Source organism: Bufo bufo, chromosome 4 (assembly GCF_905171765.1).
Source record: "Bufo bufo chromosome 4, aBufBuf1.1, whole genome shotgun sequence".
In the NCBI taxonomy this organism is placed as follows: Eukaryota; Metazoa; Chordata; class Amphibia; order Anura; family Bufonidae; genus Bufo; species Bufo bufo.
Window position 1 is genome coordinate 407431177 of NC_053392.1, and position 26655 is coordinate 407457831.

Below are 26655 nucleotides of genomic sequence, written 5' to 3' on the forward strand. Positions count from 1 at the left end.
CATTGTGCCACCCTCTGGCCTCCTCCTGATGCTGCCACCTCCACACTCTGTGGTCTCCTCATGCTGCTGCTGCCACCACCACACTGTCATTGTGCCACTCTGTGGCCTCCTAATGCTGCTGCTGCCACCTCCACACCGTCATTGTGCCACCCTGTGGCCTCCTCCTGATGCTGCCACCATCTCCACACTCTGTCATTGTGCCACTCTGTGGCCTCCTGATGATGCTGCTGCCACCTCCACACTGTCATTGGGCCACTCTGTGGTCTCCTTATGCTGCATTTCCCTCTCCACTATGTCATAGGGCCACTCTGTGGACTTCTCATGCTGTTAACACCCTCGTCACCTTATGACTGGGCCACTATTTTGCCTTTCGGCCTGGCTAACATAATTTATTTGACCCTTCTTCTGATCTGTCAGAAGGAAGGAAAAATGAGATGCACAATGGATCCTGTCCATGTAACAGCTGTAAGGCGTGCATGACATAGTCCCTATTTTGCATCAGAATTGGCTTATGATTTGGTAGCCAAAATCAGGAGTGGTTACAAAACATAGAAGACATGCAAATATTCCATTCATGTGTCATCTCTGTTTTGGATCCACTCCTGTTTTTTTTTTTTTTAAGCTTTAGCAATACTGATGGATTACTGATCAACGTTTTTTGGGAGTTATTGTTCTGATGGATCAGAGGAAGGACAAAATAATCAGTTACGTCAACACAAACTTACTCTACTTGTATAAGCTTTTAATAGAACAGGTTTTGTAGAAAATCTATGTGGAATCAGTGAATTGGTGTAAAAGGAGTGCGCTCTTTCACACTATAGTAGGATCTTGGGGCTCTGAACGGTTCATTATACCTGGCGCTAACATTGACCTGTAAGGCTGAATTCACACTCGAGTTATTTGGTGAGTTTTGGCCCCGTAACTGCCCAAATAAGTGAAGCGAGCAGCGATTCTAAGAGTGACGCCTGTCATCTACGTGTCATACTGACTCACAGTATTGTTTCACTACCACAGCAGACTCCCTATGCATGTTACTGTGAGGCACAGTGTTCTACACCACTATTACGGCTCTCTGCAGCCAGGAAATAGACGTTTTTTAAAGCGATATGAATACATTTGGATCAAACCAAATTTTTTCTGAATATTCGGCGAACCAGCTGAATCAAATTTTTGAGAAATGTGCTCATCTCTAACCAGAACAATTGGAATCCATCAATACTCCTATAAAAGTACCAGAGATCCTTAAAGGCTATGTACACCTTTGGGGGCAATTTTTTTTTATTATTGCATTATACTTATTTTGAGCTAAAAATCTTTTTTCAATTGGTCTTTATTAACAATATAGAATCCTTTTTTGTGTACATAGCGGATATGCTCTACTAGCTGCCTGTGGATTTTTTGTAATTTCTGTCATCTGAGGAGCAGATGGACTTCTTATCTCTGCTCTGAGACCTTATAAACAGTTACTGATAAGAATGTGGCTTAAATAAGTGTTTATGACCTCTTAGTAGTTTACAGATAAGGGTAATTAGATGACTGAATCAATATTCCAGCAAGAAGGGATGCTTAAAAACATAAAACAAAAAAGTTCTAGTCTCCTCCAGGTATGTGGGGTATAGACAACAAATAATTCCATTATAGGCGGCCGCTTCACGGCCGTCCCAGTGCCGGCACGCTGCCCCTAATGAGAGAAGGGGAATGCATCTTTGCAGCACATTGCTCTAAGTCTGCTCTCGGAATGATGTTAAGATGTTACAGGTTGAGCTCCTTGAGAACCGGCAGCTCTATTTTCTTTAGTGTGTGGTCTGCAATAGCTGCCAATCAGCTGGGGGCACCAGCGAGAGTGTTTGAGCAGCGTGTATCCCCTTTTGGATTGAACATTAGCATAGAGTCCATGTGGCTATGTACATGGGGGGTACATATTGCTATGTTGTTGCAAACCACACATGTGTAACTTGTAGGTGGCATGGTTCATTATATCATTTAAGACCATAGCTCACTTCTGTTAGCATTTGGTGTCAGGGGTGGAGCTCAGGGATTGTTTTCACTGCCGTGCTATATACACGGTGAATCTCTGATAGGCTTATTCCCCTGCCCTGTGCGTTATGCTATTTCCCCTCCCTTCTTTTATCTTCAAATGTATAATTAATAAAACTTTTTTGTTTTATATTTTTAAGCATCCCTTCTTGCTGGAATATTGATTTGCTGAATAAAGGTGTAATGGGGCGCTGAAGGCGCACTCGGTCTCCCATCAGCCGCAGACCTGCTGCTTAGCTTCGGGAGCGAGGATCTGTGTTCGGCCTCGTTCCCAGGGCGGCTTTGCTAGCTGGGAGGCTCCCTGCTCCTAGGTCGGCCTTGACCCTCACTCCCCACTATAAATACAGGCAACCTGCTGGCTACAGGTTGCATGTGATTTTGGTCCCTTAGGCTGTGTATTATTATTGTTATTAAGCTTACCTTTGGATTTGACCCTTGATCTGCTTCCTGACACCTCTTCTGCCTGCTCCCTGAACCTTGACGCTACTTCTCAGATTTTGACCTCGGCTTGCTTTTGGATTTTGTCTTTGCCTCTTCTCTTGTACTGACGTGACCTCCTGGATTTTGACCTCGGCCCGCTCTCGGATCTGTCTGTCTCCTCCCTAGTACTAACGTGACCTCCTGGACTGACCACGGCTAGTTGACCCGCCTCGCCCTTCCATTTTTGGTGGTACCTTGCTTGTTCCACCTCTCTGTCCACTCGAGTGCTACCTCTCATTGGCTGTCCACTTCCCTGCTGTCTCTATCTCTCTGCTTGCACTTACTTAGGTCATGGACTGTCGCCCCCAGTTGCGCCCCGTCACCTAGGGCGGGTGGTGCATGTAGGCAGAGACAGGGGACCGGGTGGCAGCTCAGGGGGTGCACCTCTGCTCTATCTTTATACCCGTGACGCTACCCCGTGACAGAATCACAGGCTTTAATTTAGCATGGACCCTCTACAGAGCCTTACCGAACATGTGCAGGGTCTTGCTCAAATAGTACAGGAACTTGGGGAGAGACTACAGGTTCAGGAGACCGTCCGAACTCCCCCCATTCTTGCTCCCCCCACTGTTCAGGTGAAACCACACATTAAATTACCCGATCGGTTTTCGGGTGACCGCCGAAGTTTTTTAGCTTTCAAGGAAAGCTGTAAACTTTATTTTCGACTAAGTCCTCACTCCTCTGGTCCTGATCCACAGAGGGTTGGTATTATCATCTCCCTGCTTCAAGGGGACCCCCAGGAATGGGTCTTTTCTTTGCCTCTGGATTCCCCTTGTCTTAATTCTGTGGACCTCTTTTTCCAGGCGAGCCTGTGGACCTCTGAACCAGACCGAGCCTCTGTGGCAGAATCCAATCTTAAGGCCCTCACTCAGGAAAATCGTCCCATGGAGGATTATTGTATGCAGTTCCGCAAGTGGTGCATTCCCTCGGGTTGGAACGAACCAGCGCTCAAATGTCAATTTAGGGCAGGCTTGACTGAGAAGTTAAAAAAGACATGTTGGTTTGTTATCCCTGTCCTGACTCTTTAGAGGAGACCATGACGCTAGCCATCAGACTAGATAGACGGATCAGAGAGAGACAGCGAGCGAGAGCATTTATTTTCTCCTCATACCCTTCTTCAACCTGAGGTTTCCCCCATTGAACCCAAGATAGAGGCCCACTCGGACGAGCCCATGCAACTCGGGATGACGCAAAGAGAGCTACGACATAGTTGGGGCTCTTGTTTTTATTGTGGGGATCCCGACCACTGGATCCGTCAGTGTCCTAAAGCTCTGCCTGCTGGAAAGTCATCCAAGTCTGAAGGACAAGGTACTCCCGGAGGTGGTAAGAAGTAAATTATTGTTGCCGGTTTCTATTGACTTTGGAGTCTTAAAGGGGTCAGGAAATGCCTTTGTGGATTCAGGGTCAGCTTTTAGTTTTATTGATTGCAAATTTGTTGAACAAATGGGAATTCCTATACTTGAATTGTCCACCCCAATCCAGGTTGTCGCCATCGATTCTACCCCCCTGCTAGGGGGCACGGTAAAACTGCATACTCCGGAGGTTACCCTGTCTGTGGGGGTCTGCCACTCAGAGAAATGCTCTTTCTTTGTTTTAGAGAATCTTCCTGTTCAGGAAGTCCTTGGTATGCCCTGGCTTCAGCAACACAATCCGGTCATTAACTGGAGTTCGGGCGAGTTAGAGAGATGGGGGCCTAACTGTAGTTCTTGCTTAACCGTAGTTCAAGCTGGGGTTTCATCAGATATTATTCCTCATTTTATTTCTGATTATTCAGATGTTTTTTCCACCACTGAGACAGATACTTTCCCTCCCCATAGGTCTTATGACTGTGTTATCGACTTGGCACCCGAGTCCAATTTTCCTAAAGGACGGATTTATAATCTTTCCGGTCCTGAGCGCAGGGCCATGAAAGACTATATCCAGGAGAGTCTCAAGAAGGGACATATTAGGCCCTCCACCTCTCACCTGGGAGCAGGATTCTTTTTCGTTAAAAAGAAGGACGGTGGTCTCAGGCCCTGCATTGACTATAGAAATTTGAATAAAATCACTGTTAGGTATCAGTATTCCATCCCGTTGATTCCTGATTTGTTTAACCAGATTTTGGGTGCTTCGTGGTTTTTAAAATTTGATTTGAGAGGAGCTTATAACCTAGTTCGTATTAAGGAGGGAGATGACTGGAAAACTGCTTTTAATACTCCAGAGGGACACTTTGAGTATCTTGTTATGCCATTCGGTCTTTGCAATGCCCCAGCTGTGTTTCAGAATTTCATGAATGACATTTTTAGAGAACTCATCGGCAAAGTTATGATTGTTTATCTCAAAGATATTTTTGTCTTTTCACCTGACTGGGATTCTCATGTGTCTCACATCAGATTAGTTCTTAAAATCCTCAGGGAGAATCATCTGTCGGTTAAATTAGAGAAATGTGTGTTTGGAGTTCAAGAGATTCCTTATCTCGGCTATATTCTTACTCCTCATTCATTTAAAATGGATCCCAGTAAAGTTCAGGCTATCCAAGACTGGGTAAGACCATCCTCCTTAAAGGCACTCCAACGCTTTTTAGGATTCGCCAATTTTTACCGTAAATTCATAAAGAATTTTTCTGTTATTGCCAAGCCCCTTACTGACTTTACTAAAAAAGGTTCTGATCTGGTTAACTGGTCGTTAGAGGCCTGTCGGGCCTTTGATACCCTTAAAAATTGTTTTCAGATGGCTCCAGTCTTGCTTCAGCCCGATAACGAGGAATCTTTTGTGGTGCAGGTTGATGCCTCAGAGGATGGTGTGGGGGCCATCCTTTCTCAGGGGTCTTCTAACCTCACTAATTTAAGGCCATGCGCTTTCTCTCGAAAGTTCTCTCCTTCGGAGAGAAATTACGATATTGGAAACCGCAAATTACTGGCCATAAAATGGGCATTTGAGGAATGGAGGCATTTTTTAGAAGGGGCTAGACACCGTATTACTGTCCTCACCGATCATAAGAACTTATTGTTTCTTGAGGCGGCCAAACGCCTTAATCCTAGACAAGCCAGATGGGACCTGTTTTTTACTCGTTTAAATTTTTCTGTTACTTTCAGACCAGGAAGTAGAAATATTAAGGCAGATGCCTTGTCCGGGAGTTTTAATGCCGTCCAACCACCTGAAATCCCCCCAAAACCCATCTTGCCGGCAAGAATCGTTGTGGCAGCAATTTCTGTGGATCTTTCCTCTGAGATTCAACGGGCTCAGCAACTTGCTTCTCCACAAACAACGGCAGATAAGTTATTTGTTCCTGAGTGCTTTCGTTTTCAATTATTGGGTAAATGTCATGACTCCGTGCTCTCTGGTCATCCAGGTATTGCTGCCACTAAGGAATTGCTGCTGAGGTCTTTCTGGTGGCCCACTTTGTCTAAGGATGTACGGTCTTATGTTTTGGCTTGCGATGTTTGTGCCAGGTCTAAGACCCCGAGAACACATCCCGCTGGTGAACTACAACCACTACCCATTCCCTGCAAGCCATGGTCCCACATTTACATGGATTTTATTTCTGATCTGCCCCCTTCTGAGGGGAAATCAGTGGTGTGGGTAGTGGTTGACCGTTTTAGCAAGATGGTGCACTTTGTTCCTTTAAGTAAGCTCCCTGATGCGAAGACCTTAGCATCCTTGTTTATTGAACATGTGGTACGTCTGCATGGTGTCCCTGAGAATATCATCTCTGATAGAGGCGTTCAGTTTGTTTCTGGTTTCTGGAGGGCCTTTTGTCGAAGATGCGACATCTCTTTATCCTTTTCGTCTGCTTTCCATCCACAGACCAATGGACAGACGGAACGGTTAAATCAGGCAGTGGAGCTTTTTCTAAGGTGCTATATATCACATAATCAACTATTATGGGTGAGATACCTCCCGTTGGCAGAATTTGCTATTAACAATCGAGTTAATTCTTCCATGGGGGTGTCTCCTTTTTTTTGTAACAGTGGTTTGCATGCTCGCTTTTGTTCTAATCCCTCTGTATCCTCACTCAACCCGCAGGCAGATTCTTTTACCTCTAGACTGTGCACAGTCTGGGCACAGGTTCAAACGAACCTGGAAAAGGCTTAGGAAACCCAGTGTAAACATGCCAATAAGAGACGTTCCAAGGGGGTAAATTTTGTACTCGGCGATAAGGTATGGTTGTCGACTAAGAATCTTGCTTTGAAACAGTGTTCTAGGAAATTCTCTCCGCGTTTCATTGGACCATACAATATTATTGAGGTTGTTAACCTAGTGTCCTTTAGACTTAAGCTACCCGACTCCCTTCATATACAAGTCGTTGCTTAAGAGATATGTGTCACCAGTGGTTCCGGTTAAAAAACCTCCTCCACCTGTGGAGGTTGAAGGTCAGGAGGAATTCATCATCTCTAGAATTATTGATGTTAGAAAGGTTAGGAACTCCTTTCAATACCTGGTCCACTGGAAGAGCTATGGACCCGAGGAGAGGTCTTGGGTACCAGCTACTAAGATCCACACCCAGAGGCTCATCAAGAAGTTTCATGATGAGCATCCTGGGAGATTTGTACCCAAGGCCTTGGGTCCGGTGGCACCCTGTAAAAGGGGGGGGTACTGTAACGGGGCCCCGAAGGCGCACTCGGTCTCCCATCAGCCGCAGACGCTGCTGCTTAGCTTCGGGAGCAAGGATCTGTGTTCGGCCTCGTTCCCAGGGCGGCTTTGCTAGCTGGGAGGCTCCCTGCTCCTAGGTCTGCCTTGTGCGCCGAGCTGATCACTCGGTGCTCGACTTGTCTGTCTTTCGGTCATGTGACGCTGGCCACGTCACCTGATCCTCACTCCCCTGCTGGCTACAGGTTGCCTGTGATTTTGGTCCCTTAGGCTGTGTATTATTATTGTTATTAAGCTTACCTTTGGATTTGACCCTTGATCTGCTTCCGGACACCTCTTCTGCCTGCTCCCTGAACCTTGACGCTACCTCTCGGATTTTGACCTCGGCCTGCTTTTGGATTTTGTCTTTGCCTCTTCTCTTGTACTGACGTGACCTCCCGGATTTTGACCTCGGCCCGCTCTCAGATTTGTCTCTGTCTTCTCCCTAGTACTGACGTGACCTCCTGAACTGACCCCGGCTAGTTGACCCGCCTTGCCCTTCCGTTTTTGGTGGTACATTGCTTGTTCCACCTCTCTGTCCGCTCGAGTACTACTTCTCATTGGCTGTCCGCTTCCCTGCTGTCTCTATCTCTCTGCTTGCACTTACTCAGGTCAGGGACTGTCGCCCAGTTGCGCCCCGTCACCTAGGGCGGGTGGTGCAAGTAGGCAGGGACAGGGGACCGGGTGGCAGCTCAGGGGGTGCACCTCCGCTCTATATTTATACCCGTGACGCTACCCCGTGACAAAAGGGGTGCATACCTGCGAATTTGAGAACCTCTGTGAACAAATTAGATGACTGGCACAAAGTGAAAGTAAAAAGCACCAGTCACACAGTTATAAAAACAGTTAACCATTTGTGACTGAACACTCACCTAAAGAATTATTAGGAACAACATACTAATAAGGTGTTGGACCCCCTTTTGCCTTCAGAACTGCCTTAATTCTATGTGGCATTGATTCAACAAGGTGCTGATAGCATTCTTTAGAAATGTTGGCCCATATTGATAGGATAGCATCTTGCAGTTGATGGAGATTTGAGGGATGCACATCCAGGGCACGAAGCTCCCGTTCCACCACATCCCAAAGATGCTCTATTGGGTTGAGATCTGGTGACTGTGGGGGCCATTTTAGTACAGTGAACTCATTGTCATGTTCAAGCAACCAATTTGAAATGATTCGAGCTTTGTGACATGGCTACTTCCAGTAGGATAATGCACCATCAGAGGATGGACACATGTTCTCATTCTGTTTACGCCAAATTCGGAATCTACCATTTGAATGTCTCACCAGAAATCGAGACTCATCAGACCAGGCAAAATTTTTCCAGTCTTCAACAGTCCAATTTTGATGAGCTCGTGCAAATTGTAGCCTCTTTTTCCTATTTGTAGTGGAGATGAGTGGTACCCGGTGGGGTCTTCTGCTGTTGTAGCCCATCCGCCTCAAGGTTGTGCGTGTTGTGGCTTCACAAATGCTTTGCTGCATACCTCGGTTGTAACGAGTGGTTATTTCAGTCAACGTTGCTCTTCTATCAGCTTGAATCAGTCGGCCCATTCTCCTCTGACCTCTAGCATCCACAAGGCATTTTTGCCCACAGGACTGCCGCATACTGGATGTTTTTCCCTTTTCACACCATTCTTTGTAAACCCTAGAAATGGTTGTGCGTTAAAATCCCAGTAACTGAGCAGATTGTGAAATACTCAGACCGGCCCGTCTGCACCAACAACCATGCCACGCTCAAAATTGCTTAAATCACCTTTCTTTCCCATTCTGACATTCAGTTTGGAGTTCAGGAGATTGTCTTGACCAGGACCACCCCCCTAAATGCATTGAAGCAACTGCCATGTGATTGGTTGACTAGATAATTGCATTAATGAGAAATAGAACAGGTGTTCCTAATAATTCTTTAGCTGAGTGTATATATAGTATCCTGTCCAAATATCCAAACACACTGTGGATAGTTGCTAAGGGTGCGCTGAATACACTTGTTTTTATTTTTTTTTTTATATAACAAAAGCTGTACACTAAGTTGCAACTGCTGACTTTGTTGCAACAGTGTATCACACCAGCAAAATATGCAAATGGAGAAGTAGGATGGATACACTGCAGGTGAGAGCTATTTTGATAAAGCTCTACCCTATAACCTGCTTCTCCAATCCCATATTATGTTGGATCCCATCGCCATTTACATAAACATTGAACTATCCCTGCCTACTCATGCGTCTGCTCGACGCGTTTCTATATCACTTTTGTGACAGTGATATGTCCTCAGGAGCAGAGTATTATATCGGCATGAGTGCAGTTCGCCCCATCTGTTCAGCGAAACTGTCACTCTGCCTGCAGGTAATGGACGCTGCACGCTCCTGTTAGCGCGCGTGCAGCACACAAAGACACAGCCTCTGGCTCTATTACGGCCGTAGCGGGGCCGCTCAACGCTGCTCTCATATCAAGATAGCCACTCCCACTAGGTGGAGCTCGTCGGCATGCGGATACGTCACTTAGGGGAGTGAAACATCATCTTACTCCGCTATGCCCATTCTAATTATGCTGACCGCTATCGTGGGTATTATTTCATTGGCAGAAAAATTGACTACCATATCAGAGGGTGTGCTGAGAGGTACAACATCACCCTGGAGGTAAGTAGAAAAGGAGTCACAACAACCTAACATTTACTATTGGCCATATCCCCAATCCACAACAAGGTCACCCAGATAACTGGTGACATATTTGATGGAGATATGGTATGCCCGAGGGTGTAATAATCTACATCTCATAAAACACATATAAACCAGAATCTTTTAAAGGGATATATATATGATATGTTTAAGTTTTTATATATACACCTCAGCTTATGTCTGGGATCACCATTAGCAACCAGTGGGTCACTGTGGTGCATATCCCTATAGCATTGGGGTATCCAATTTGATAAATCCATGGGAATTCTCCTTTTAAATGAAACATGTATAGGAGATAAAGTTGTTCAGACCAAAGGGTTTTACAGTTCTTAATGTAAATGTCCACTGCGCCTCTTTCCGCAGCAGCAAATTGTCTATGTCCCCACCTCTCGGAGAGCCTCTACCATGTTCAATACCCTGAAAGGATATACAGGGTGGGCCATTTATATGGATACACCTTAATAAAATGGGAATGGTTGGTGATATTAACTTCCTGTTTGTGGCACATTAGTATATGTGAGGGGGGAAACTTTTCAAGATGGGTGGTAACCATGGTGGCCATTTTGAAGTCGGCCATTTTGAATCCAACTTTTGTTTTTTCAATAGGAAGAGGGTCATGTGACACATCAAACTTATTGGGAATTTCACAAGAAAAACAATGGTGTGCTTGGTTTTAATGTAACTTTATTCTTTCATGAGTTATTTACAAGTTTCTGACCAATTATAAAATGTGCTCAATGTGCTGCCCATTGTGTTGGATTGTCAATGCAACCCTCTTCTCCCACTCTTCACACACTGATAGCAATACCGCAGGAGAAATGCTAGCACAGGCTTGCAGTATCCGTAGTTTCAGGTGCTGCACATCTCGTAACTTCACAGCATAGACAATTGCCTTCAGATGAACCCAAAGATAAAAGTCTAAGGGGGTCAGATCGGGAGACCTTGGGGGCCATTCAACTGGCCCACGACGACCAATCCACTTTCCAGGAAACTGTTCATCTAGGAATGCTCGGACCTGACACCCATAATGTGGTGGTGCACCATCTTGCTGGAAAAGCTCAGGGAACGTGCCAGCTTCAGTGCATAAAGAGGGAAACACATCATCATGTAGCAATTTCGCATATCCAGTGGCCTTGAGGTTTCCATTGATGAAGAATGGCCCCACTATCTTTGTACCCCATATACCACACCATACCATCAATTTTTTTGTTCCAACAGACTTGGAGGGATCTATCCAATGTGGGTTAGTGTCAGACCAATAGCGGTGGTTTTGTTTGTTAACTTCACCATTCACATAAAAGTTTGCCTCATCACTGAACAAAATCTTCTGCGTAAACTGAGGGTCCTGTTCCAATTTTTGTTTTGCCCATTCTGCAAATTCAGTGCGCCGATCTGGGTCATCCTCATTGAGATGCTGCAGTAGCTGGAGTTTGTAAGGCTGCCATTTGTGAGTAGCTAATATCCGCCGAAGGGATGTTCGACTAATGCCACTCTCCAGTGACATGCGGCGGGTGCTACACTGTGGGCTCTTGCTGAATGAAGCTAGGACAGCCACTGATGTTTCTTCATTAGAGACAGATTTCATGCGTCCACATTTTGGCAAATCCAACACTGAACCAGTTTCACAAAACTTAGCAAGCAGTTTGCTAACTGTAGCATGGGAGATGGGTGGTCTCGTAGGGTGTCTTGCATTGAAATCTGCTGCAATGACCCGGTTACTGCGTTCACCAGACATCAACACAATTTCTATCCGCTCCTCACGTGTTAACCTCAGCGACATGTCAATGGCTGTAAACAAAGAGAAACTTGTAAATAACTCATGAAAGAATAAAGTTACATTAAAACCAAGCACACTATTTTTTTTCATGTGAAATTCCCAATAAGTTTGATGTGTCACATGACCCTCTTCCTATTAAAAAAACAAAAGTTGGATTCAAAATGTCCGACTTCAAAATGGCCGCCATGGTCACCACCCATCTTGAAAAGTTTCCCCCCTCACATATACTAACGTGCCACAAACAGGAAGTTAATATCACCAACCATTCCCATTTTATTAAGGTGCATCCATATAAATGGCCCACCCTGTACATTGTTTCACTCCCGGGTGGCATTCCATAACATGTTGGGCGATTGGAGTATCATCCTCATTGCTGATGCTCAGCAATTGTTCTCCAATCCATCTCCTAAATTCCCTCTTGGTTTTACCCACATATTGTTTTTGGCAGATACATGTAGCCACATAGACCACCCCTACCGTTTTGCAATTAATGAAGGACCTGATGACAAATTCCCGTCCTGTTGTGGTGCATTTTACTATATTGCTTTTTTTAATGGCTTTACATGCAACACATTTACCGCATTTAAACGTGCCGGGTGGTCTATTGGGTAACCAAGTGGACTGTACTGGGGGACTATACAGACTATGCAACAGTTGATCTCTTAGATTACTTCCTCTTCTGTACGTAATAAGTGGGGATTCACCCACAAGATGTCCAATCACCGGATCTGATTTCAGGATCCCCCAGTTCTCCTTGATAATATTCCGGACCTCCTTGTTAGCCTAATCATATGTACCTATGATTCGGATTTTATTATCCGTTGTTCGTTGTTTAGGGACCAGGAGATCATCTCTATTACTCGCTGAGGCATGCTGAAATGCCTCCGCAAGACAAGGACCAGGGTACAAGCTCTGACTGAATCTTTTTTGTAAATCAGAGGATGCTTTTTTTAAATCCACCCACTCAGAGCAATTGCATCGAGCTCTCAAATATTGCCCTTTTGGTATACCATACTTTAATTTGGTGGGATGTGCACTCTCCCACCTCAACAAAGTGTTGGTAGCCGTGGGTTTTCGGAACATCTTAGTGGTGATTTTTCTGGACCCATCAATGCTTATAGAAAGATCCAGGAAAGTCAATTGAGTACTGTCAATTTCGCTCGTGAAAAATAGACCCAGATCGTTTTTATTGAGAATGAATATGTCGTCTATAAATCTGAGCCATAAGACAATAGACGACGTCCACTGTTCCATGGTCTCGCTGAATACATGTTCTCTCTCCCACCAGCCCAGGTAGAGGTTGGCATACGTCGGGGCACATGGACTTCCCATGGCCACTCCCCTGAGCAGGTGGTAGAACTTTCGATCAAATGTAAACACATTGAGTTGCTCGAATTTATTCTGAGCCACAATCACAAACCCATTATGATTTGCCAGATGTGATCCCCTTTCTGCTAAAAAAAAAAAAAACACAGCCTGGCAACCCCTATCATGGGGTATCAAGCTATAAAGAGCCTCTACATCAAGGCTTGCCAGTAGGGTACCTGGATCACAGTAGATATCATTAAGTCGTCTCAGGACATCCATGGAATCTCTGATAGGATGGAAGGTTCGTGACAAATGCCCTCAGCACCTCATCTACATAAAGACTGATTTTCTCAGTCAAACCATTGATTCCTGACACAATGGGCCTACCCTTTAAAGGGCTCAGCCCCTTGTGGATCTTTGGTAGACTATAAAATGCTGCTGTTACAGGATATTCAGGTAACAGAAATGCAAACTCTGTCTTGTCCATGAGATGCTGTTGCATGGCCTTACTTAAAATGCCCTTAAGTTCACGTTTAAACACTTCCATTGGGTTGTGTTCCAATCGTTTATAGCAAGACCTGTCATCCAGTATCCGCATGCACATCTCAACATATTTATCATCGTCCAGGACAACCACATTACCCCCTTTATCTGAGGGTTTGATAACTATAGTGGTGTCCTTTTTTAACATATCCAGTGCCATTTTTTCTTCTCCTGTGACATTAGATATGTGAGATTTCAGCACTTTCATGACGCCTTGTTCTTCTTTACACTAAAGGCAGTTCTTAAGGATATTGACTGTATGTTTGGGGCCGTAGTCCGGCTACATAATAAGTTTTGAGCCAGTCAGGAACCTCCCTGATGATATTGCATGATTTATAAGTATCTGCCTGTATTTCGCAGTATTGATGACACCATTAATCCTGACCAAATCCTCAACTCCATGTGCAGAAACGCAGACCCAAACTTGCAAGGAACCTCCACCATGCTTCACTGTTGGCTGCGGACACTTATTGTACCATTCACCAGCACTCTGGCAAAAAAAAAAACTACATTCTATTACAAATATTTCAAATTTTGACTCATTAGTCCTGGGCACCTTCTGCCATATTTATGCACTCAAGTTCTTATGTTTTAGTGTATAGTTGAGTCGCTTGGCATTGTTTCCACATCTAGAGTATGGCTTTTTGGCCGCAATTATTCCAAGAAGAATTCTAGAAATCTTCTCATTTCACAGGGAAGTAAACATGATGTGTCTTTAAAAAAAAATAGTAAATTAATTAATAAAAAAAAGATAGGCACTCCTCCTTCTGATATATACAGGGAGTGCAGAATTATTAGGCAAGTTGTATTTTTGAGGATTAATTTTATTATTGAACAACAACCATGTTCTCAATGAACCCAAAAAACTCATTAATATCAAAGCTGAATATTTTTGGAAGTAGTTTTTAGTTTGTTTTTAGTTTTAGCTATTTTAGGGGGATATCTGTGTGTGCAGGTGACTATTACTGTGCATAATTATTAGGCAACTTAACAAAAAACAAATATATACCCATTTCAATTATTTATTTTTACCAGTGAAACCAATATAACATCTCAACATTCACAAATATACATTTCTGACATTCAAAAACAAAACAAAAACAAATCAGTGACCAATATAGCCACCTTTCTTTGCAAGGACACTCAAAAGCCTGCCATCCATGGATTCTGTCAGTGTTTTGATCTGTTCACCATCAACATTGCGTGCAGCAGCAACCACAGCCTCCCAGACACTGTTCAGAGAGGTGTACTGTTTTCCCTCCTTGTAAATCTCACATTTGATGATGGACCACAGGTTCTCAATGGGGTTCAGATCAGGTGAACAAGGAGGCAATGTCATTAGATTTTCTTCTTTTATACCCTTTCTTGCCAGCCACGCTGTGGAGTACTTGGACGCGTGTGATGGAGCATTGTCCTGCATGAAAATCATGTTTTTCTTGAAGGATGCAGACTTCTTCCTGTACCACTGCTTGAAGAAGGTGTCTTCCAGAAACTGGCAGTAGGACTGGGAGTTGAGCTTGACTCCATCCTCAACCCGAAAAGGCCCCACAAGCTCATCTTTGATGATACCAGCCCAAACCAGTACTCCACCTCCACCTTGCTGGCGTCTGAGTCGGACTGGAGCTCTCTGCCCTTTACCAATCCAGCCACGGGCCCATCCATCTGGCCCATCAAGACTCACTCTCATTTCATCAGTCCATAAAACCTTAGAAAAATCAGTCTTGAGATATTTCTTGGCCCAGTCTTGACGTTTCAGCTTGTGTGTCTTGTTCAGTGGTGGTCGTCTTTCAGCCTTTCTTACCTTGGCCATGTCTCTGAGTATTGCACACCTTGTGCTTTTGGGCACTCCAGTGATGTTGCAGCTCTGAAATATGGCCAAACTGGTGGCAAGCGGCATCTTGGCAGCTGCACGCTTGACTTTTCTCAGTTCATGGGCAGTTATTTTGCGCCTTGGTTTTTCCACACGCTTCTTGCGACCCTGTTGACTATTTTGAATGAAACGATTGTTCGATGATCACGCTTCAGAAGCTTTGCAATTTTAAGAGTGCTGCATCCCTCTGCAAGATATCTCACTATTTTTGACTTTTCTGAGCCTGTCAAGTCCTTCTTTTGACCCATTTTGCCAAAGGAAAGGAAGTTGCCTAATAATTATGCACACCTAATATAGGGTCTTGATGTCATTAGACCACACCCCTTCTCATTACAGAGATGCACATCACCTAATATGCTTAATTGGTAGTAGGCTTTCGAGCCTATACAGCTTGGAGTAAGACAACATGCATAAAGAGGATGATGTGGTCAAAATACTCATTTGCCTAATAATTATGCACGCAGTGTATGTAGGCAAACAATTTATTATAACAGACCCAAAACTAATTACGTACATTAAATAAAAGATAAAAATTAATAAAATAAAGCAAAGATTAAAAATAACATGAATCATTATTGCACATAATACTAGTAATGTAGTGTCCCCAAAATATCAATCGTGGGATATAAATGTAATTCATATAATCTGGCTATAAATCATGATAAATATGTAGTTACCAAACAATAACCAAATAAATAATGAATTTGAATATATTCAATAATCAAAGTCTTTGATAATTAGCATCCTGTAAACATTATTACTCAAAGTATCCCGTAGTTGATAATTTCCTGTAACTGATCTTCTTAAAATACTGTAAGCAGGTTAAATGCTATTGATATCAGTTAATTTACAGCAATTCCAGTGAAACTGAGCTCCGTTGTGTCCATCCAGTAACTAGTAGCGTTTAGTTTTATAGTTATATAGGCCAGATAGTTACTGTTAGCGTCCTGCCGACAAGTGGCATATAGTGTTATCAAAGAATATAAGTGAGAAAATGAGAAACAACTCTTGCGTCTTTCTCTCACTTACTTTATTCCAGTAACTGGCTCCTGTGGTAGAGGTATATGGGGCTGTGCATATACCCCTGCCTTTGTCTGGTTATCTCTCTCAGGAGCATATGCAGGTGGCGCTCTGCATTCTCTCGTCCTCCTCCTGCTACTCGTCCTCCTCCTGCTACTTTTTTTGCCGTAGCGGTTAGTATATTAATGAAGGAGATACTTTTGCTAACATATCTTTTCCTTTCTTTATAATTTTCTCTTTCACCAAGTATGTGTGTTTAATCTGCTGTACTAAGTTTTCAGCAGATGGAGTCAGAGATTTGGTCAGTATTAATGGTGTCCTCAAAGCTGAGAAATATGGGCAGAGAATCATGCAATACCATTACAGAGGTTTCCGTTTGGCTCCAAATTTTTTCTGCAGCAGGACAATGACCCCAAACATACAGTCAATGTCCTTAAAAACTATCTTCGGTATAAAGATGAACAAGTAGTTTTGGGAGTGATTGTCAGGATAAGGCCTCCTGCACACGACCGTTGTGTGCATCCGCGTCCGTGGTTCCGTTTTCCGTTTTTTTTCGCGGACCCATTGACTTTCAATGGGTCCGTGGAAAAATCGGAAAATGCACCGTTTGGCAGCCGCATCCGTGATCCGTGTTTCCTGGCCGTGAAAAAAATATGACCTGTCCTATTTTTTTCACGGTCAACGGTTCGCGGACCCATTCAAGTCAATGGGTCTGTGAAAAATCACGGATGCACACAAGATTGTCATCCGCGTCCGTGATCCGTGTCCGTTTTTTCCTATCATTTCAATGGCAAACTTGAGTTAGATTTTTTTTTCATTTTTCATGTCCGTGGATCCTCCAAAAATCAAGGAAGACCCACGGACGAAAAAACGGATCAGGGACCAATGGAACCCCGTTTTGCGGACCGTGAAAAAATACTGTCGTGTGCAGGAGGCCTAAGACGACTACCGTCACACACAAAAAGGGATAGTGCAGACCTAAAACTTCCAGGACCCACTATCCCTACCTACTTGCATGGTCACTGTAGGCAGTACGAGTGCAAGGACAACACACAAACAGGGAACATCAAAAAACAATCAGAGTAGTTGGAGCAGCGGGAGCTAGAGGATAAGAAAATCACCAGCATCTGAGCATGCAGTTGCCGGCCTGAAATACTGTGCATACGACACCTTCACGCTCGAGTCCCTACATAGGGCAGAGGAGCCAGTTGAACGTCTGGACGTTCAATATCCCCAATTAAACTCATCTTTGACCCAGGGCTCTAATGTCAGAGTGAGCTGCACAGCTGATCTGGTTCCCCCAGAGGCACAGAGGCCGCATCGGCCACAGGAACCATAACAGTCATGATATGGCCCTCACACAGCACTAATATTAACATCAAGTTTGTCTGGGAACAAGCCTATATCCACAGAAGATCTGTGATTAGTTCTCCAAGATGCCCAAAACAACCTCCCTGCTGAGTTCCTTCAAAAACCGCACAAATGTACATAGAACAATTGATACTGTTTGGAAGGTAAACCTTTTCATTCACTTTGCATTTTGTAAATTGATAAAAATAAACTATTAACACTTTTATTTTGAATGGATTTTTACTCTGTAGCATTTGTTCAGAAAGCCTGAGCTATAAACATAAATTAGATAGATGAAATATCAACACTCAATATATTATAAATAACATTGAATGTTCATTTGTCCTTTAGGCCTCATGCACACGACCATGTGCCAGCCATGCCCATATGTACGGACACCGACCATGTGCCCGCCATCTGTGGAAGTGGACCCATTCACTTGAGCACTACGTACCATGGAAGCACTACGTATGGTATCTCCGTTTTGCACCACATCTCCTGGATTGCGGACCCATTCAAGTGAACGGGTCCGCATCCGTGATACGGTGCACGTATATTGTGGACACGCTGTTTGAGGGCCACAATATGGGAACAGGCCGCCTACAGTTGTGTGCATGATGCCTTAAGCGCATGTTTATATTGTACATTATGAACTTTTAATGTTTTTATTATTAGGGTTAGATTAGTGACTTATAAATGGTGGTGTAAATGTGCATAGCACATGCCTGAAGAAGGGATCTTAAAGGCGTTCTCCGGGAATAATGACATTTTGTCAAGTGTCAGCAGAAGATTCATACTTACCTGCTGTCCACCTCTCTGGTCCTTCTTGGTGACTCTGATGTCAAGCTATGCATTTTATTTCTATTTACACACCATCTGGATTTTTTTCCAGCTTCCCACTACATTGTATGCAATATAAAATGATGGCATTAGAAAGTACAAATAAAAAATAACATACAAAAAAAATAATAATAAAGTTACGGCTCTGGGAAGGCAGGGAATGAAAAACGAAAATGCTAAATAACTGCGTCAGGAATAGGTTAAAGGGGTTCTCCAGCAATAGCCTGCCTCTGTAAAGAGAATATTCATACTTACCTATTCCCTGTGTCTCCGGTCCTCCACGCTGGCTCTCAAACGTGCATGTGGTCACGTCACCGCTGAAGCCAATTACTGGCTACAGTCGAGCATGTGACCATGCCTATGAGGTGACGGATTTAAAAAGTCAAGGCAACATAACATGGCCAGCTCAGAGGGGTGGAGCAGTGGGGAGCAGGTAAGTACGAACCTTGTGTTCAGAGAGGAAGGGTGCTGGCACTTAACAAAATGTCATTATTTCCAGAGATCTTCTTTAACATGAAATGTCACATGTGTGCGGGTTCATGTACAATCCATCTCTGTGATACCACAGGGGAAATTGAATAAGTTTCAGAAAGATACTCAGGATTATCTGTTCAACCATGTTTACATTTAGGCAGAGGAAAGACAAAACCACTGCCCACTGCTGTCTCAGCATAACTCGTGGGCACGTCCGTCGAAGCACCCACCAGGTCCCTGCTTGCTTCCATCTGACAGGTAAGGCTGCCAGAGCAGTGCAGCCTAGCTCCTCCCGACAGTGTTCTGCTGCCTCTCCTCCTGCTGCATGTAGAGCACATAGTCATGCTCAATCAGACTTTTAAACGGCCAGTGCATGTGCACCCCCTAGTCGTCATCTGTCTGCTGGAAGGTGCCTGAGCAATAGGTTCTAGTTACTTAGTTCACTGCCAAGGAGCGTTTTTCTCACGTTTACCTGCCAGTGTACTGAACTCTGTTTCCAAATTTTACCCTCTGCCTGACATATGTTCTGTTTATTCCTTGTTCTGACCCTGTGCCAGATTAGTTCAGTGGCACAGCATATGCACATCCACTTCCCTAACAGTTGGTTTACCTGCAGGCCACACAAAACAGAATCAGGGGAAAGTGTAGTGAGGCCAAAACAATTGTATCACCTACGGTATATATATTCCATGGCATTTCGTGTTAATGTCAATGTGATGTGATTTAACTTGATATGAATTTTACACAAAAAAACTGGTACTTTATGTGAGAGGTTATAGTCTCAAAGTCCCAACTATAGGAATAGGCTCGCCTTTTTGTGTTTTTCAAAATAGGTCAATGTTTGTACAGAACTGGATGTGAATGTCCAAAATTTAAGGCAGCTGTAGCGGATCAGCTGTGTTTCAGGCCGCCTTGCTGAGAATAATAAATATGTGTCTGTATAAATGGAGGTAGGTTTATGGATTGGTATATGTTTCTTTTACTGGACAAAGTATGCTCAATTCCCGGAATAGGAGTTCAATCTAAACTAAAAAAATCTCAGAATTCTATGGGCTAGTTTTTGCAAATCATCTGCTGGTCTGATTGGTCTTCACCAAGCGCATGATAATGTTAATTTGGATATTGGACTGCAAAAAATAAAAAAACCTCTCTATAGGAACAAACTGTCCAACATACAGTGTTTCAAACAATTAAGGAATCCCCTTTAAATGTCAAAATACTTTCAGTCTTACTTTATGGGAAACAGACATACCTTATTTGCTCGGTGAAGAAAATCATTTGATGACTGAAGTTTCAAGGTTTCTGTCTGAAATGACATTATAAATGATGCATAGTGCCAAAAAAAGATTGTGATAATGCGATAATATAAAAGCAATAATTACATAACTGATCTATAACCATAATGCTTAATAAGGACCTGTCATGTTTTCTGACATGTCCTTTAGCAAATAATTGTATTCCAAATTAATTACATTTCTGGAGCAACTTATCTTATGACTTATGTCATGCCATTCCTCTATTATTCCTTCTCCATATTTATAAATGAATTGCCATTGGGTGTTACCAGTTGGGGGTGTACTGCTGTACAGTCTGATACTGGCAGCACTAAATAGGCAGCGTCAGACTGTGCAGGGACATACCCTGAACTTGTTACACCCAATTAGCAATTCATTCAATGGCTTCTTACTCATCAGAAATAATAGAGGAATGGCACAACATAGAGTTTAAAATTGTACCAGAATTGTCAATGCTTGAGGCATGCAAGTAGTTATTTAAACAGACACACCAGCTGAGGTAACCAGTCCTCTTTTTAAGAAACAATTAATATGTAAAAACTAAATAAAACACTGATTTTTTTTGCACATAATTTTTACAGATAATTTTTCATGCAACTGTACTATGAAGACAATGCATAAGGATAAACTAAATACCAGAAACATTTTACTTTTTAAATTCACCCTGTGTTGTAAGGGTATTTTGAAGTACCGATTGGTTCTGTCCCCTTAAATTGTCTCTTTTATATTATCTTTAATATTCTGTGTAATAAAGTCTCCCATGTAATGTAGTGGGTTAGGGATAGTTAGATGATACCCATCCCCCATTGTGCTGAGGCCACATTCCTGAGAAGTGGTTATCTCAGAGACATGTGTGCTACACACTGCATGAGGGGTTAAAAGGTATCAACTCTGTTACACACATACATTAGTTTGCACTCCATTGAAGACTTCATTCTAGGTAGGATGTATTGATTTGCCCCATCTCTTGTAAACCCAGGGGAGTCGTCCATGTGTTACAAAATGGTGACTGGAGTCCTACCCCATAAAGTGATGATTTTTACTATTATGTATGTAATTTGTCTGTATTTGTCTTATATTTAATCACACTTAGTAAATATATTTATTCACTTGGCCTGCATAAGCTTATTTATTCTCAAATCTTTTGAATTCACATTTTGAAACACACCCCAAGGTTCACAGAGAGCAGTATGTTAATATTAAATAGTATCAAGAGTCTTGGGTATTAAAAGGGTTGTCTCACTTCAGCACATGGCATTTATCATGTAAAGTTAATACAAGGTACTTACTAATGTATTGTGATTGTCAATATTGCCACCTTGGCTGATTTGATTTATTTTTCCATCACATTATTCACTGCCCATTTCCAGGGGTTACAGTTTTTGCTGCAAAGCAGATACAAGGTGGACAGGAGCTGCTGTGCATTCATGTCAATGCGTGCTCCCACATTCCTGGCCACCAGAGAGACCTAGCTTTTCCTATAGCGAGTAAGCACAGCCACCGCTGCTGGATTGCAGGGTGGTCCTAACCCCTAGATACAAGCAATGAATAATGTGATGGAAAAATAAATCACAGGAGCTCTTGTCCACCTTGTAAATAAATCCAGCAAAGGAGACAATACGGACAATCACAATACATTAGTAAGTGCCTTGTATTAACTTTGGCTACATGATAAATGTAATTTGCTAAAGTGAGAGAGCTCTTTAAGATAAACCTGGGATAACCTAAGAAAATGACAATGGCAACATTATATTTTTACAAACTCTATTTTTATAGTGCAAATGGTAGCTTACAGGAAAACAGCGATGGTTCAAACTGTTGCACTGACGAGCTCAAAAACTCTGCCTGCAACACAGTGCGGCAAATAATGTATCTCGCAAGGTATAGTATGCAAACATACATATAGTGTTATACTAAAATCTAATGTAACAAGGAAACTCACACTTACTATAATCCTGAATTTCATTTACAAACAAAACAGGAGTGCTTGTCCCACCATTATAAAAAAAAGTTGTACATTCAAAATCTAAGAAAAACAGATGCATGTGACATTGACAAGCTAAAACTTGGCCGCATTGAACATGTTATATTTACAGACACTGCATGGACATGTCTGTAACTTATACCTTCTATAGTGGCATTACGGTAGGGTATATTGAGAAGCCTGCTTACATGGGCATAAAGTATGTAATAGAATAAGTAACATATACAGTCAGGTCCATAAATATTGGGACATCGACACAATTCTAAGATTTTTGGCTCTATACACCACCACAATGGATTTGAAATAAAACGAACTAGATGTGCTTTAACTGCAGACTGTCAGCTTTAATTTGAAGGTATTTAAATCCAAATCAGGTGAACGGTGTAGGAGTTACAACAGTTTGCATATGTGCCTTCTACTTGTTAAGGAACCAAAAGTAATGGGACAATTGGCTTCTCAGCTGTTCCGTGGCCAGGTGTGTGTTATTCCCTCATTATCCCAATTACAATGAGCAGATAAAAGGTCCAGAGTTCATTTCAAGTGTGCTATTTGCATTTGGAATCTGTTGCTGTCAACTCTCAAGATGAGATCCAAAGAGCTGTCACTATCAGTGAAGCAAGCCAATATTAGGCTGAAAAAACAAAAACCCATCAGAGATATAGCAAAAACATTAGGCGTGGCCAAAACAACTGTTTGGAACATCCTTAAAAACGAAGGAACGCACCGGTGAGCTCAGCAACACCAAAAGACCCGGAAGACCACGGAAAACAACTGTGGTGGATAACCGAAGAATTATTTCCCTGGTGAAGAAAACACCCTTCACAACAGTTGGCCAGATCAAGAATACTCTCCAGGAGGTAGGTGTATGTGTGTCAAAGTCAACAATCAAGAAAATACTTCACCAGAGTGAATACAGAGGGTTCACCACAAGATGTAAACCATTGGTCAGCCTCAAAATCAGGAAGGCCAGATTAGAGTTTGCCAAACGACATCTAAAAAAGCCTTCACAGTTCTGGAACAACATCCTATGGACAGATGAGACCAAGATCAACTTGTACCAGAGTGATAGGAAGAGAAGAGTATGGAGAAGGAAAGGAACTGCTCATGATCCTAAGCATACCACCTCATCAGTGAAGCATGGAGGTGGTAGTGTCATGGCGTGGGCATGTATGGCTGCCAATGGAACTGGTTCTATTTATTGATGATGTGACTGCTGACAAAAGCAGCAGGATGAATTCTGAAGTGTTTTGGGCAATATTATCTGCTCATATTCAGCCAAATTCTTCAGAACTCATTGGACTGTGCTTCACAATACTGCAAAAGCAACCAAAGAGTTTTTTAAGGGAAAGAAGTGGAATATTATGCAATGGCCAAGTCAATCACCTGACCTGAATCCGATTGAGCATGCATTTCACTTGCTGAAGACAAAACTGAAGGGAAAATTCCCCAAGAACAAGCAGGAACTGAAGACAGTTGCAGTAGAGGCCTGGCAGAGCATCACCAGGGATAATACCCAGCGTCTGGTGATGTCTATGCTTTCCAGACTTCAGGCTGTAATTGAATGCAAAGGATTTGCAACCAAGTATTAAAAAGTGAAAGTTCGATTTATGATTATTATTATATGTCCCATTACTTTTGGTCTCTTAACAAGTGGGGGGCACATATGCAAACTGTTGTAATTCCTACACCGTTCACCTGATTTGGATGCAAATACCCTCAAATTAAAGCTGACAGTCTGCAGTTAAAGCACATCTTGTTTGTTTCATTTCAAATCCATTGTGGTGGTTGTATAGAGCCAAAAATCGTAGAATTGTGTCGATGTCTCAATATTTATGGACCTGGCTGTTTAATTCTAATTAATGGAACTAACAACACTGTGCTATCACAGATAGTTTTATGAACTATCAGTATAAAAGACGATGGACAGTGCCCACCGCATGCACTTCTGTAGCATAGCTACCCATACTTACAGTAAGTACACTGCAATATTGGGAGTTGCCGATATTTCATTAGACACTCCCGGTATGAAAAGCGGCAATGTCCATCCGTAATGTACGGTATAATAAGAAGTCGCATCTTCAGCAAATCTGCAAAGTTTGGATAGGACGAATACAGTGTATCTATGGGTATCAGCCACATATATAAGGATGTACGGTATATTAAAATGCTCCCACATCACTAGAAAATAGAGAGAAAACATCACTTGGCGTCAATAACATTGGGGCAAGTTTCATAAGACAAATGTATTTACCCTAACCTTATCTTTCATTATGGAATCTAATTTTCTCACTAGACAAATTATTTACGTTAATGTTCGAGGACATGTTTCCGTGGGGGTGGGTATGGGGGAGGGGGGGGGGGGTAAATGTCACACAGTAACTGTCTGGCAGTGTTTAAATTAGCAGCCATATGTTTGCCCGCAGTGATACATCATTCATTCTTACTGCATGGAAGCAGAAATTTTACACATCTTACACATATTGTATGCGTACTGATGACAGCCACGGCACATTTTAATTTAACATGAGATCCTTGTTTTGTTTTTCTTCTTTTTAAGAGAATGCAAAAAAGATGCACTTTTATAATTAGGTTACAGAAAGTAGGCATCATTCACTTACGGCAATTGAGAACTGCCATGTTTCTATGAATATTATCTAATATATGAAGCTATATGAAGGGGCAGAGGAAGAGGAAATTATAGATGTTACACACAAAATAGGGGTAATTCTTTTTTTTTTTTTGCAGAAAGTACCCTCCTATCCCCTGAGAAATCGACCCCAACAGCAGTCGTATCCCGCCCCCAGTCCAGCCTTTGTTCAGGTCCCAAAATAATTAATCTATCGCAGTACATGTTGACCCCCTCAAAAGTGAGTATTCCTGAGAAAGGACTTTCATTTGTACCCACGGCAAGGTTCAATTTATTTAAAATTATAGTGGACATTAATTTGTTCGCATGGAAATTGAAGTGGTTTAACCCTTTCATGACCCAGGGTCATTGATGCCCCAGTGTCCAGGTAAAAATTTACAAACCTGACATGCGTCACTTTATGTGGTAATAGCTTTGGAATACTTTTATTTATCTAAGCCAGTGCTTCTCAAATAGTGGGGCGCCCCAGGGGGGGCGCAAGGCTCCGTAAAGGGGGGCTCGTTTGACCTCGGCAAACACTGTCATATTGGATGTCCAGATCGGATTATCCGACTCACTCGCAAGCGGCGTCCCAAACGGCGTCGGTTGCCTAGCAACTCTACGGCTGGAGAGAGGGAGCAGCGCGGCGCGATCACTGGAGATTGTCCCAGCGCAGCCCCAGTAGCAGCCCGAGGCGGAGGACCACGTGACCGCCAACGCACGTGACACATGCAGAGGACCCGTGGAGACATACAGGAATCAATACGCCGGTTCCTAGTGCCACTCACAGAGGAGAAAGAGCAGGACGCTGGCATGTCATCAAGGCAGAGTCGCAAAGATACATCCGCAGCATCACCAGGTGGGAAAACAAGAGCTGAAGCACAGAAAGAACATAAAGAGCAGGGGTCAAGGAGAGGAGGTAGGACAAACACAAAATCTGATAATAAAACTGAAAAGGGGAAAAGAAATAGTAACCAGGGGATGGAGGAGAAAAAAGTATACGAACTAGAAGGCAGTACCCTGGATGATGCTCTATCCTGATTGGCCAAACCCGCCCGTGTGACTTTTAGACCCGGAAATCGGTCCTCTGTACAGAAAAGTTGCTCCACAACTGATGTAAGTGTGGCTCATTTTTATGCTTTTAATCTTTGTATTTTACAAACTTATTTTTTTATTCTCTTATACGTTAATAAGGATACAGTGTTATGCAGAGGTGTACTTATTACAATTTTATAGACAAATGATACTATTTACAGTCGCGCGGGGGGCGCAAAATGTTTTCTTCTTCCTAGGGGGGGGGGATGACAGAAAATAATTGAGAAGACTGATCTAAGCCATTCTGAGACTGTTTTCTCGTGACACATTGTACTTCATAATAGTCATAAATTTGAGTCAATATATTTCACCTTTATTTATGAAAAAATCCCAAATTTACTAAATATTTTGAAAAATTCACAATTTTCAAAATTTCTATTTCTCTGCTTCTAAAACAGAAAGTCATACCTAATAAAATATTTATTACTTAACATTCCCCATATGTATACTTTATGTTGGCATCATTTTGGAAATGTCATTTTATTTTTTTAGGACGTTAGAAGGCTTAGAAGTTTAGAAGCAATTCTTAAAATTTTTCAGAAAATTTTCAAAACCCACTTTTTAAAAGGACCAGTTCAGGTCTGAAGTCACTTTTCAGAAACTACACCCCTCAAGTTACTCAAAACTGATTTTACAAACTTTGTTAACCCTTTAGATGTTCCACAAGTATTAAAGG

The 26655-nt window shown here is 42.7% G+C and overlaps 1 protein-coding gene across 1 annotated transcript in view; it reads right to left on the reverse strand.

The window, feature by feature from the left end:
* C4H6orf118 (chromosome 4 C6orf118 homolog) overlaps nucleotides 1-26655 on the reverse strand; it is a 223839-nt gene that overhangs the window by 36119 nt on the left and 161065 nt on the right. The window contains exon 8 of the mRNA XM_040429291.1: nucleotides 20232-20285. Coding sequence (XP_040285225.1) covers nucleotides 20232-20285 — 54 coding nt within the window. The remainder of the gene's footprint in view (nucleotides 1-20231; nucleotides 20286-26655) is intronic.